Below are 14,461 nucleotides of genomic sequence, written 5' to 3' on the forward strand. Positions count from 1 at the left end.
CTGTTGTCAGAATGAGCACACTTTTCCCTGTTCAGTGTCAGAGTCCTATTTCAGATTATTCACTCTTTGCAGTTGATCAAGATAATGTTACAGTTAATGAGCAATGGCCTTGCCTGAGTTATGTTGAATTTTAGGGTAAGTTTAGGTGAGATGTATGGAAAAAATTCCTCCCTGTGAGGGTGGAGAGGCCCTGGCACAGGGTGCCCAGAGCAGCTGTGGCTGCCCCTGGATCCCTGGAAGTGTCCAAGGCCAGGCTGGACGGGGCTTGGAGCAACCTGGGACGGTGGAAGGTGTCCCTGCCTGTGGCAGGGCCAGAATGAGATGATTTTTAATGTCCCACCCAACCCATTCTGTGATTCCATGAACTCTGTGGAATCATATGGGTACTTTCCACTGCAAAGAATGCTCAGAGAAACTCAAATCTCCACCAGCAGCAGAAGGGAGAGTTTTTTCAGGGATCACTGACCATGCGTGCAGCAATGTCCCAATGGCTCCTTCCTTCCCTCTCCTTGGCATCAGCTGTAGGCACCAAAAATTGCCTCATTTTAAAAGGACTGTCAGGGCTCACAGATGATGGCACATCCTTGGCCAAAGCAAAACTGGAACAATGGAATTCAGGAACCGACGCAAGTTGTGAGCCGGAGGAGCTGCCGGTGGAACACAAAGCAAACGCACAGTGAGGTGCAAGGCTGAACGCTGGAATCTGGGCTATTTTTAACCAGACAGTTGCAGCTGTGGTGAAAAGCTGAGATGTTTGCTCAGAGTGATTAATACAGAGATAGTGGCCAGCTGGTAGTCAGCTCACACATGTGGAAAGGTGGGTGAAGAGCAGTATGCAGCTAAAATAGCTGAACTTGACAGATCTGCAGAGAGATTCTAGGTGGCATTGATTTTTCTGAGTAGCAACAGATCCTAAAAAGGATCTGAACTGAATTTGCATTTGAGATCAAAGTGTTGGCAATGTGTTGTTGGGAAAAGTGGACAAAATGTGCCCCATGAGGTCTGTGTGTTTGCATTAGCAGGGTAGAAGCATTTCCATGAGTACAGGTGCTGAGAAACCACTGCCTTGGCAGCCGTGGTGCCCTGAGGAGGCCGCAGGAAGGAAGCAGCTGCCAGCTGGCACAGGCAGCTCCTGCCCTGGCAGATACAGCAGCGAGTGTTCCTGCACAATGCAGAGACAGTCATGGAATGAGCACGGGGCTCTTTAGGTTTGTGTGTGAGGATTCACTGGGGGGTTGTGGTGTGGGCTGCATTGCAGCTAAAAGAGGGATTTCTTTACCAGGGCTTTGTGATGGATGGAATGGGGGAAGTTTGTAGGCCAGGACCAGTTTTTAATGAAGTTTTTGGGTTTAATATCCCAAAATGAACTCACTGGCTGCTGCCTCTCTGGGCCGGTTGGTTAGTGCAGGTTTTGACAAAGGAGGGAGTTTGGGTTTGTGAAGGAGTGGAGTTGAGAATTGTGGAATTAGAGAAAATCCTGAGCGGAAGGGACCCACAAGGGTCTTCCAGTCCAACTCCTCACCCTGCACAGCCCCAAAATCCCACCCTGTGCATCCCTGAGAGCATTGTCCAAATGCTCCTGGAGCTCTGGCAGATTTGGGGCATCCCTGGGGAGCCTGGGCAGTGCCCCAGCACCCTCTGGGGGAAGAACCTTTCCCTGATATAGGAGGTCAGAGTTGATAATTGAGGTCACAGTTGATCTCAAGGCTCCTAACTCAGTGGCTGTGCTATATCTACAACCTCCTTTTTAGTCCGTACCCCTTGGAGCCTGCAGGCGATGCCCTTTTATAAGTGGGAAACAACAAATTACTCTGGCGAGCTGTCAGGCTGTGCCTCTGCGAGTTGTTTTTCCTCGTTTGCAGCTGCATACGCGGCATGCCTTTTCCCGACAGTGTGTACAATAGCTGGGAATCCAGGGATGCTTGGCAGGCCGGCATCGCTCCCGGCCCGGAGCGGCGGCACCGGGGCAGCGCCGGTTCCGCGGGAGCGGCCGCCACCTGGCGGGGCCCGCCCGCACTGCAGCGGCCGCGACCCGGGAGCGGGAACGGCTGAGGAGGGAAAGAGCTCCAGGATCGCCGAGTCCCGCCTGGGCCCCGTCCCCACCTTGTCCCCAGCCCAGAGCACTGAGTGCCGCCTCCAGCCCTTCCTTGGGCACCTCCAGGGATGGGCACTCCAAACCTCCCTGGGCAGTTCCAGGGCCTGAGCACCCTTTCCATGGGGAAATTCCTGCTGATGTCCAGCCTGAGCCTCCCCTGACCCAGCCTGAGTCCATTTCCTCTTGTCCTGGACGCCCACCCGGCTGCTCCCTCCTGTCAGGGAGTTGTGCAGAGCCACAAGGTCCCTCCTGAGCCTCCTTTGCTCCAGGCTGAGCCCCCTGAGCTCCCTCAGCCGCTGCATCTCCTTCCCCAGCTCCATTCCCTTCTCCTGGACACACACAGGGACCCTCAGCCTCTTCAAAGCCTGGGGAATGACCACGGTTTGCTTCGTGATCTCTTTGGATCCATTCCTAAGGGCAGCACCATTCATGCTGCCAGTGCTGCTGAAACAATTAGGAGAAAAAAAACCTGGTATTTTCAGAGAATTTATTCTTTCTAGTTTGCAATCCTTTGAAAAGTGTGCTGAACTCTGGAAAATAATCCGGAGCAGTATTCTAGTGACAAAGAAAACATCAGTGGGACTTGATGTCAATTATTCCCTGTGAGTGTGGGGAGGCCCTGGCACAGGGTGCCCAGAGAAGCTGTGGCTGCCCCTGGATTCCTGGCAGTGTCCAAGACCAGGCTGGACAGGGCTTGGAGCAACCTGGGATAGTGGAAGGTGTCCCTGCCCCTGGCACAGGGTGGGACTGGATGGTGTTTAAGGTCTCTTCCAACCCAAACCATTCTATAATTCCATGACTTGAGCTCTTCAGTGAGAACTCCAGTTGTCAGTGTCCATATCCAACAAACCCATGGCTGCAGTGGGACATGTCGAGCACCTGCATGGGCTGGACTGACCACACTGGGCATCCTGTCGGGGTCACACTGCTGCTGCTGCCTGAAGGACAGAAAGGTATTTGATGTTTCATTACTGTTCAGCAAGTGGCTGGAGCAGGTGCACTGTTTGGAGAGGAATTCCTTGTATCAGTGCAGGCACTGCAGCAGCACCTGCACCAAAGAGGTGTTGCCGGTTCCTCTGTAGAGACAAACAAGACATCAAACAACCTTCAGCCCGGTGTCCCCTTATCAGTGTTACAAATAGATCAATAACTTGCATGAAACATGGCTTCGGGCAGCAGCACTGTGTGCTAAACCTTAGCGCTGGCCCAGAGGCAGGGGGACATCAGTCCCTCAGCCCCGGCCCCCCTCACCGACCTCCGGCTCCCCTGGCTGCCGCCTCAGCCCCGGCTGCCCTCACAACCCTGGGCTCTCCTCACTAAGCATCACCCCCGGTTCCCCTCACCGTCCCTCAGCTCCGGCTCCTCTCAACCCGCGGTTCCCCTCACCCCCGTTCCCCTCACCGACCCTCGGCTGCCCTCACTAAGTCTCTCTCCCTGGCTCCCCTCACAGCCCGCAGCCCCGGTTCCCCTTATGCCCGCGGCCCCGCCGCAGATGGAGCGCGGCCGCCGCGCCCTCCCGCCCGTGCCGCTCGTGTACGTGAACACCTTCGGCTCGCACCGCTGCGGCTCCGTGATCCGCCTGGGCCGGGGCTGCCGGCAGAGCCCCGGGCAGAGCCCCCCGGGTCGGGCTGGGGCCCCGAGGGCCGTTCCGGAGCTGCGGGCCGGGCCCAGCCGTGAGCCGGGCGGCGGCGGGAGGCGGGCGGGGAGCGGCGGCGAGGGGAGACCCGGCAGCCGAGCCCCCGGTACGTGAGACCCCGGGAGAACCCCCTTGTGTCGGGCCCTCTAGGGGCTGGAGGTGGCTCAAGTATTGTCTTAATTGTATGTACCAGGAATAGCAGGGCCAGCAGGAACCGGGGGCGGGGAGGGGGGTGATTCTTCCCCTGTTCTGGGCACTGGTGAGGTCACGCCTCGAGTGCTGTGTCCAGTTCTGGGAAAAAGAGGAAATTAAAAGCTCCCAGAAGCCTGTTATCTTAATGTGTGGGTGCTGTGCAATTTTGAAATCTGTTTTGTGGCATTTGAGAGACATCCACTTGCCCCAGGGTTATAATGGAGTAAAGAAGGGGACAATCTGCAGGATGTAAGGATTGACATCCTATAATCTGCTGGGACCAGAAATAAAGATCCCTCTGGAATCATAGAATCGTTTGGGTTGGGAGGGACCTTAGAGATCATCCAGTTCCACTTCCTTCCTAGGGACATCTTCCACTAGACCTGGCTGCTCAGAACTCCATCCAACCTGTCTTGGACACTTCCAGGGACAGGGCCCCCACAGCTTCTCTGGGCAACCTGCGCCAGTGATCTACAGCTTCCTTAGGAATGTATTGTAAATACTCAAAAAAAGCTTTTTAAACTCTTTCTAGGTGGCCCACAAGAGGCTAAGACTGACACCTTTGACTTTCCCATCCCTTCAAGAAACGTTGATAAAGTTATTAAACGAAAGAAGAAAAAGGTATAAAGTGTGGGAGCTCAATTAGCTGCCTTGGCATTTGAGAAGGCTGCTTGTTCTCTGTGTGTGAGAGCATGAAGGAGATTAAAAGATGGAATTGGTAGCCTGTTACTGAAAACCTTACTTACAGAAAAGAAAAAAAGGTATTATCTTCCCTCTCTGGAGGCTTTAAAATTCTGGCTCTTATTCAATAAAGCACTTAAGTGTGTGCTTACCTTGAAAAATGAGAGTATGCTGTTGACTTAAAGCCTGTACTGAAATGCTTTGCTGGATTGGGGCCAGGGTGCAGCACACCTTGCTGGGTGAAACCCAGCAGGAGAAAGCTCTGCAGCTCCTCTTCCTCTCATGTTTTAAACAAAGAAATCCCACGGGTTGCAAATAAGCGAAGGCAGGAATCTGAGCTATTAACGCCATCCTTGTAGCAATGCAGAATTACTTTCTGCTTCACAAACATGTTTCTGTTCCTGTTCAGTAGTTCGACAAAGGCTTGAAATTTTAAGAGGGACATTTATTAAGCAGTTACTCATTATGAGATTCTGTAATGTGTGAAGTACAAGTAATCAGCTAGACTAGAACAGAGTTATGTCATAGATATTTGATTTAAAAACAGCAAAATGCTACCAACTGCAGAGGAACAGCTAATAACATCCTGGAATACGGCTCTCCTGGTGCATTGAATAGTCTTCAAAAACAATGAGGAATATATATTATGTTTTAGCAATAAATGTCCTCAAGAAAGGAATTGTGTTTAGATTTAAGCAAGTTTCTCAGATGAGGTCCAGCAAAAGTCCAAACATCAGCATGTCAATAGCCATTTCTGTTTGTTAGGCCACCTTTGACTGAATGCTTTTGTCCACAATTCCAATTTAATCTTTTCAATGTACAAGTCTGAAACATGCCCACTACAGACAGAGCTTTATGCCTCTAAAGTAAAGGTTTTCAACATCTATAAAACAGATTAATATGGATTTGATATGGAAAAGGGCAACACTGTTGCTATTCTGGAATCTGAGTTTGGGGCCTGAGTTATGCTGCTGCTGAGGGACCACATGGGTAAGTTTTTGTTCCTGGAAAAATAAACAATCTTATTTTTCCCCCCCATTTTGGATGACTTTGAAGAGAGCTTAATGGCTCTACACACGTTTTCATAAGCTCTCCTTATCTAGAAGGGCACTTCTCAAGTCCTGGATAAGCACAAGAGTTCCAGGCAAGAAAGGAGGGGAGACCTCATGAGAAAAATCATGGAGGAAGTTTTGTTTCTGACTTTTAAATAGAGGTGATTCTTCCATACATCCCATACATATATATATATATATATATATATATATATATATCCCTTCTTCTCTTCCCTCCCAGTCCTCAACAAAAAAACCCATCTGGACTTCATAGTCATTGTGGGGAATTTAAAGTTCTGCCCTATAGATGTTTTAATGCAAACTCTTTATATGCTTCACATTTCATCTTTCAGTCCGAAGTTTGGCACAAGGTCTGGAGAGTGATTTCAAAAATGCTTGAGGAAAATGAAAGGTTCAGAAGTCGCCTGTTGAGCTGCAGCCAGTTTAATGAAGCAGGTAGGAAATGAACTGATTTTATTTTACTAGAGAAAACACATTATCAATACAAGTGAAGATCCCAAGGTTTAAGGTCCATTCAGCTGTTTGTTTTGGGTAGTAGGTGTTACAACTCACAAATGGAATTCATTCCATATTTTAGGCACTTCCAGCTTTTTTGGAAAAAACCCTTTTGTTTCATGGAGACTCTTGTATGTATTAGTTTTCAGGAAGGACAGTGGAAGTGTTTGCTGCAGCCTGACATTAAAGACATGCACATAAATCATCTGCAAGATTTTCTGAACATGTGAAATACGTAATTAAACTTATTCACAGATGGGTCCGAGGCGGTATTTGTATGAATAATAATTTATTTTTTCACGTAGGAAAATAGTGGTTGATTTCATACAGACAATAAATAAATTAGATGCTCCCCAAAGGTTGCTGTAACACAATTTAACAAAACCATCAAACATGTTCTCACTCTGTGCCCTGAATGCAGCTCTTTCATTACTGGAAAATGACTTGGGAATTAAAACTGGTGCTCTGCATTCAGCCAATTTCAATTAGAGGCATTGTAGCTGCTGCACAATTTAAGATAATACAGTGTATGCTTACAAGTGGAATTGGAATTTCTGGCCTCACAGTTGGATGAATTACTAGGAAAAAGAATATACTAATCCATGAAAAGCTACCAGGCAAGTAAAAAATGCCATGTTCACCCACAGCACTTTTTCTTTGCTTGCTTTGCTGCTGCTGGATGTTTTCCACATGGGGGCATGTTAGGGTGTATCCCAATGTGTAGGACCACTCCTGCTAGTGTCTTATTCTGTAAAATGTTGGATTAGATTTCCACATATGTAACAAGAAAACACTCCCACAAAATTTTTCTTCATGAGAACAAAAGAAGGGCAATTCTGGTTCAGAACAGAAATCTCTACCCCAGTGGATGTTATTGAATAGGAGAAGAAATTCCACAGTGTGCTTCAACAACTTATTCCGCAATTATTGTGCAAATACTCTACATTGTGTGGAAAAACACTTCTGTTGGCTTCAAACCCAATTCCTGATTAATTCTGGAATTATGACATGATATTAATTATCCATTATGTGCTGTTCATATTCTTTATATCAGTCGAGGTTCCATTGGCCTCTGTGACATTTCTGTGCTAAGAAGTTCCAATCTAATAAATCTCTCCTCCCATGGAAACTGTTCCATGTGCTTTCTCCCACAGCTGAGATCATTGCAGAAGTGTTTGTGCACAGCTATTAATGTATATGTTGGATATATATCTATGTTTAAGACACACATATATCCATGGATGTGTAGGACAGTGAATTCAAAAAAAAAATCTTTCTGGATTTATATTTGCTTGATTTCAAGAGAAAGGAGAACAAGTGTCAAGAAAAAAGGAGGAGAAATCTTTAATAGATTATTAGATTTCAAGTTATTTTAAGAAACCTCCCCCCAGAATTCTGCTTATATATGATTTCCTGGGTGGATTTGCCATCTTACCATAATGGCTGCTTTCCTGTTATGGGCACACAATGTGCTGTTTAACCTTGGATGTATGGACAGGGCCTGTCCCCTTTTCAGCCACTCATTTCTTTTTAGAGAAAGAGCATTTTCTTTATATATAACTTCCAGTGACTTAAAAAACCTCACCAACCAACCAATCCCTCCCCCTCGCCTCTTACTCTAGCCTTAATTGTAATTTTACCCCATTTCTCAGGAGCTTTAATTGAGAATCTCCTATTAAGCCCTATTTCAGTGAAAACCGTCAATTCTAATACCTTCTTTCTAATTAGCAGACTTTGCACAACATCAAATCTAGCATAAGTCTCCTATTGATCTGAGTTTTTCATTAATCAAGAAGCAAATGGAATAATTCTAGCACATATTTAGATATGGATCAACAAGTCTGAATAAACTGGGTTCATTTTTATCTTCTTTTTTTCCCTAGATTACTAAAGCCAGAAAATTAATGCTGCATTTTATTGCCTCTATAAATAGTCTTTTTGCGAGAACAAAAGTCTACTTGAATTTTAATGCTACCTATTTACTCCTTGGAATGTTGCAATTAAGATTAGATTCCACGTGACTGCAAATGATGATTTTCCTCCACCTGATGTTCTCCTGCAGGTTCTGACAGGATCCAGAGGTCACAGAATGGGGCATACCTGGACAGGGTATGTAGGCAGTCCATTAAAGGCCAAAGAAAAAGCTAAAATAAGCAAATTAATACTATTAAAAACATGCACTGATCTTGTTTAATGTTATTATAATAAGTGCCAGTTATATTCTAAAGTATTACTGACATTGAGCTCAAATATTTTCAAGATTTCAGTGATGTTTGGGGACCAGAACAGCTCCATCCTCACAGGGAGGGCTCTGCCCTTTGCCAAGGCAAAGGGAGGTGGATTTTGCCTTCTTCTTGATCTAAATCCTTCCATGATGGTCGAGAGTACAATCTGAAGAATCTGAACAGTCTTTATTTGTCCCACTTGATACAGATTTTTATTTTATATTAATGGGAATGTACCAACTCACTTTTATCACTTTTTTTCTCTAGGACGAGTTCATCTTTGGCTGGGTGTAGCAGGAAAAGAAAGGAATATTCAGCCCCAATGGAAATAAAAAAGTAGTGAAAGCTTTTATTTTGATCTAGTTCTTCCTGGAGTCAGTGCAAGATTGCAAAGTGACTTTAGGGAACACAGGTTCTCTGTTGTTTGCTTGGTGTTTGTGCTTCTGCTGTTTAAGAGGTTTGTTTTTACAGTGGCTTAAACAGCTCTGTTGCAAGATATTTATCTCAAGCCATTAAGGCTGGTATTTTACTGAGCTATTAGTTTCAGAAAGCTTTTTAATAAGCATAATATTGTGACAGTTTGCTTGCAAAAGAAGAGATACACATTTAGTGTTGTCTCTGTATTTATATCTTTTATTTGTGTAGCTTGTCAGGATAATAAACACAAATTCAGAAAGGCAGAGCTCCTCAACAAGAAATAAACCCTCACTTTCCTTTCTTCCTGATTTGAATAAATTTGACTTTATGATATTAAAGTATTACACAATAACCCCCTCTGTTCTTTCATCCATTTCTACATGAATCTCAGCAAGTATTTTGAATATGAAACCAGGTGAATGTTTTCTCTCTCCCCGTTCATCCTGAGGCTCATAATGGTACCATCACAATCACGAGGCGTTGTTTATCTACCTGACTTCAATAACACAATATAATTTTCTTCTGTTATGCAGCTTAATACTTGAACTCTTGATTGACTGTTAAAGCCTTTTAAGCCAGCAAATTGTGTAAATGGAACATGAAAACTGCATAAAAATAGTTATGTTCATCTTGGAGTAAAACATTCACCTGTCACAGTGAGGCGTCCTTGCTTTCAATAAAAAGATTGTTTTCTCCTGGCATAATGCCTTGGTGTTTGCAGATATAATGACTGCAGTGTCAGAGTGTTGAGCTTTAATAACATGCTGGTGATTGTGTCATTAAGCAGCAAAGCATTTGGAAAGGTTTCATCTCTGTTTTCTTCGTAGTAGAACTGCAAGTGGGGAACTGGAAAGTGCCTTTTCAGGGACAGCTGCGGCGTCAAGGTTCTCTTCTGGTTTGTGGTTGAGTAATATTCGGATTTTACTTAAAATAGTTGACATTTCAGCTTGGAAAAGGAAATGAGAAGGCAAAGTATTCAATCAAGACATGATCATTTTTCTGGCAGAGCAAAAATGTCATAGTTCTTTGGTATTTTCCGAACACATGTTTAGAGTCACACGTGGGATTTTGGGGGGTTTGGGGGTTTTTTGACTAAACGAGACTATCTCCCTGTCCCCACAGTTCTATCAATGAAATGTTTGCATGGGGAGTTATTTAGTTTATAATCCTGGTTTGTAAATTGTAGAGTTGTTGCTCTAATGTTTCTTCTCTTGTAAACTGCAGCTGCAGTTGGTACTTTACTGGCACAGACTTCAGGGGCCCTGGAAACACTTTTCTTCCAGATGCATAATTGCTGCTTTAACAGGATAGATGAGGTGCATTAACCTAAAGCTCTGAATGAATTTTAGCCAAGACATTAAGATTCTTTGGATAAATACAGACCTCTGTCTGTATGACTGTTTTAAAAGAAATTATAAAAGATAAGTATGGCACTAAATCATCCCTATGTGCCTCCTTCAGTCTAAAGGGTCTGTGTGGTGATGATGAGATAATTAATTGGTTGGAATCTACTGATCAAGAACTTTCATTTGGCAGTACTTTGAAAAGGCTCTTACATTTCAAATCACTTTGGGTCAGAACAGCTGTTGCAGTGGGGAAAAATGCGGATTCACATTCAATTTTTGACTTTTTGGGTGCTAAATTTCAGCTTTCTGCTGTAGTGACCAGATTTCAAAGGTACAGTTGGGAACAAGGGTTATCAGAGCAGTTAAACTGCTGAAAAAAGGGCCTGGAGAAGAACCAGCTCAAGCTCTGCAAACCAGACCACCATCCTCATCCACCCAGACCTCCGTGCATTCTTTTTTTAATTCATGTGATCATTTAAGTACCAACTGCAAAAGAAAAGTAGTTGTAGTGCTGCATTGAAATATCTTGCATGTTCCAAGTAAGTAACGTGCTCAACAAGGAGAAAAAGGGTTGGATAAACATGAAAATATTTATTGAAACCCTCCTTGTTAAAAGGAGTGAGAAGTAAATAAGGGACCCTCAGGGCGCTGGATCACAGAGGAGAGACTCAGAAAAGAACTGATTCTGCTCTGAAGTCCTCAATCATCACTGCAGAACCAAGAGCAAGTGTCACACTGTCCTGCTGTGGCTCCTGGGCAGCACTGCTGCTCCTTCACATTCTTCAAAATGCAGATCAGTTACCTGAAGTTTTTAATAACAAATCTCCCTTGGAGTGTGAACTGAAGCAGATGTGCAAATACAGAGGTCACACTTTGTCTTTGCTTTGCCTTGTTCTCAGCACATAATTTACCTTTCTACACAGAACACAAACTCCAGCTTATTCTAGAAGTTTGACATTTCTTTGTCTCAACTCTGTGAACAGCTGCCAAGAGATCTGAGGAGGTTCCTTGTGGTACAGAGGTGGGAGGGAGCAGCCAGGGCATGCAGAGTAGCCAAAGGCATTGCTGCTGAACTTCTGTTATCTGTTAATAATGGTGTCAGACACTTGTCTCATGATCCAAAAGCTGGTCTGGATAAGCTCTTTTCCCTGTGTGTCATAAATGCAAATGACTTTGGATGAAGGTAAGCAGTGGAGAGTAAAAGCCTTTGGGGTTAATATCACTATTCCATGCTAGCTGGAGATTGATGGGTCAAAGTTTAGCTGGAAATAGAACATCCTGGCATGTTGTGGTTGAAGTTATCCCATTCGGGGAGTTCTTGCCTGGTTCCTGGAGCAGCTCGACCCAGGCAACTCTGCCTTGGAGTTCTCTGTACAGGGCTTGGGAGCTCAAAACTCCAGCTGGTGGCCTCGGGCTACGACTTCCAGTGGCTGTAAAGCTGGAAGGAGGGAAGTGCTGGGAGCCTGAACTCCACAGTGATTTCCATGTCTGGAAGCACTGAGAGGCTTGGCTGAAGCTGGACTGCCGGAGCTCCTGCACTCCCTGCTGTGGAGCTGTGGCTCTGGGCAGCCTTCCCCGGGTGTCCTCAGCATCCAGGCTGCACAGGAGCCAGGGAGCTTCAGGAGCTCCCACAGCTACTGTGTGGAGCTGCTGTGTGCAGATGCTGCTGCTGCTGCTGCCAGAGACGATGTCACCGATCAGCTGCAGCCTTGAGAACTTGGGAGTTGTGTTTTGGAAGTGTTTTGATGTTTCTGAAGTGACCTTTCTGGGAATTTCCAGTTTGTGGGCATTTTCAAAAGGGTTTGTTTCCTGCTTGATTTGGCCCAAAGCCACCAATTCAGATAAGACCTCATTTCCTGCAGGCTGGAGGCTTGGCTTGCCCAGCAGCTCTTCTGCTAATGCCTCATCTGCTCTGGACCTGGGATGAATTAGATTCCTGTGTCCCACCAACTGAGGCTCTGCAGTCCCATGGCCTCTGAGGTTATCGTAACTTGGCCATTACAACATAATCAATCACCAAGGTTAATAATATTTCACTGCTGATTCCTTCCATGAAAAGATTTCAGCTCTGAAGCAAAACTTGAGAGCAGGCGGTGGAGTTTCCAACATGGTTTGATTTTGGGAATGTAGAAGGTGACCTTTATCTTCACTGAACATTTACATCCAGTAAATGTCTTTGTCTTTAGGGCCCTCCCTGGTAGTCAATGTGCATGTTTTAACTTCAAAGCTTCTAATACAATTTTGCATGGACTCTGACTAAGGAATAGCCTTCAGCAGGCAGTTGAATTGTAGTTTTCTTTTTCTTTGGGAGAGGGAAGTGACTGAAAGCAAATTTTGGGCATATATGACATTTTGCCTGTGCAGTAGGCCCTTAAATATAAAGCAGAACAGAACTTTGACTTATAGCTCTTGTAAATAATTCTCAGTGACATACATGGGCAGGTTTGTGTATTATGTTTATTTTCATTGCATAAGCACTTGTATAACTGTGATGGTTGGAATTTGCATGAAAACCAAACCAGCCATGGATGGGTTTCACATCATGGGCTTTCCAGCAAACTGAAGCAGCAGGAGAATCCATGGCTTAAGTGCAGTTTTACTTTAGGAGGAAAAGAGCAAGTTTTATTGAAGTATATTACAGCCAGAGTGGATTTTTAATAAATATTCACAGGAAGTTTCTCACTCGTTAGTGACAGCATCAGGACCCTCTCCTCTGAGGCAGAAAAATTCACATTTGAAAGCTTCAGCCTAGGGAAAATTAATTTGTGTAGCTGCAGTTTCATTTTGTTGGGAGAAAAGTTTGGAGGCCCCCGAGATAAAAAAGAATATGGCTTGATCCAGGGAGGGTGAATACCTCCTGGAAAATGCTGAGTGCTTTGACCTCCCAGTGACTGTGGCACCTCTTTTATCGTGTCTCTTGTGCTGAATATGTGAAGCAGATTAAGAGAGGATCTCTTCTTCTTTCTCTAAATTTGGACCCCACGTTTGTGTCTCACCCGAGGGGCTCAGCTGAGCTGTGGATGTTGCTGGGCTGGGCTGTGAAGAAATCTGATTTGTGTCATCTCCCAGAGGTCATGACAAGATCCCTCCGTGCTGGGAATGTGTGAGATTTATTGCAGCCCTGGCAATCCTGTTTGAGGGGGAACAGAGGCAGATTGAAAGAGCTGTGCTGGAAGGCTCAGGGTGGCACTGACAAATGTTCCCTCTCTTCCAGAATCTTTGTAATCTCCTGTATTTTGAAATGAATAATAAACTAACGTGGCTTTTAGCTTTTTTCCCTGTTCTGCTGTATGATTGTTTTCTGGTTCCTAATGTGTGTGACAAGAAAACAGTGGTGCTGATGGAACTCTGTGGAATGGATGAGATCCTCACAGCAGTGACTATGAGTAGTTAGACCCAGCTTAAAATGGACATGGTCACTTTTTACACCTCCTGGTATTTTAAATTCCTTCAGCTACAGAAAGGGTAAAAAATTTTGAGTATGGTGCTAAGTTGTCTGTGATCTCCCAAGGAAACTGTACTGGTTTTTACTGTTGTATTGGACTAATTTTAAAATGAACTCCGGTGAATGTTTGAGAAACAAACAGGATCTTTTGGTAGAACAGTCTGAGGTGGATGATGTTACTCCTAGGATTGCCCTATCATGACTATCGTGACTTCCTGAAACTTCATCCTCAATCAATGCTTATAAGTTTTGTAGTTTCTCTTCTTAGTAACCCCTACTTCCTGTTCACACATTTTCCAAAGCTTTCATTGAAAGCCTGGTCCCAGATTTTCAATATATGGAAACAGATAAAATATTGTTCCTTATATTAATGAGCAGGACCATTATAGGGAAAAATGCTTGGTGTGCAGGAAACATATTTTATGAAGGAAGACAATGAGTGTTTCATAGATCAAGGAGCAAGTGAGTAGAATAATATTCATTAACATTGAAGAGAAATTGATTTATGTGTTCAGGCTTGAAGCGGGGAGAGGCGGAACCGTGCAGTGACTGATGTTTTGTTTACAAGATGCAGAATTTGCAATACACTGAAACCTTTCTACCCAAGCCCTGTTACCCACCCTTCCTCCTGGGTTCAGCTTCACCTGGGCTTCACCTTGGGCTTCAGGGGAATCTCAGCTCCAGCACCTGGATCATCTCCTTCCCCTCCTTCTCCCCCATCCTGGGTGTCTGCAGAGCTGTTCCTCTCACACATTCTCACTCCTCTCTCCTGCCTGCAGCTGTGCAGCTTTCCCCCCCATGCTTAAATCTGTTTTCCAGAAGTGTTACCCCCTTGGAGCCACTGTGTGGGACATGG

General features: G+C 45.0%; 1 protein-coding gene across 1 annotated transcript; it reads left to right on the plus strand.

Annotated features, from left to right (window-relative positions):
• Positions 1–3,351: 3,351 nt before the first annotated feature.
• Positions 3,352–9,513, plus strand: C15H5orf47 (chromosome 15 C5orf47 homolog). Its single transcript, XM_048320048.1, has 5 exons — positions 3,352–3,837; positions 4,456–4,544; positions 6,010–6,112; positions 8,235–8,281; positions 8,665–9,513. Exons 1-5 carry the CDS (start codon positions 3,567–3,569, stop codon positions 8,689–8,691), a joined length of 537 nt encoding a protein of 178 aa, XP_048176005.1. The 5' UTR covers positions 3,352–3,566; the 3' UTR covers positions 8,692–9,513.
• The last annotated feature ends 4,948 nt before the right edge of the window (positions 9,514–14,461 follow it).

The sequence above is a fragment of the Corvus hawaiiensis genome, chromosome 15 (genome assembly GCF_020740725.1).
Source record: "Corvus hawaiiensis isolate bCorHaw1 chromosome 15, bCorHaw1.pri.cur, whole genome shotgun sequence".
Classification (NCBI taxonomy): domain Eukaryota; kingdom Metazoa; phylum Chordata; class Aves; order Passeriformes; family Corvidae; genus Corvus; species Corvus hawaiiensis.

Excerpts from the sequence above, each read along its gene's own strand:
- C15H5orf47 (XM_048320048.1), top strand. The coding sequence starts at position 3,567 with ATGCCCGCGGCCCCGCCGCAGATGGAGCGCGGCCGCCGCGCCCTCCCG. Across the intron at positions 4,545-6,009 it reads TTAAACGAAAGAAGAAAAAG|TCCGAAGTTTGGCACAAGGT; the intron begins GTATAAAGTGTG and ends TTCATCTTTCAG. Across the intron at positions 6,113-8,234 it reads CAGCCAGTTTAATGAAGCAG|GTTCTGACAGGATCCAGAGG; the intron begins GTAGGAAATGAA and ends GTTCTCCTGCAG.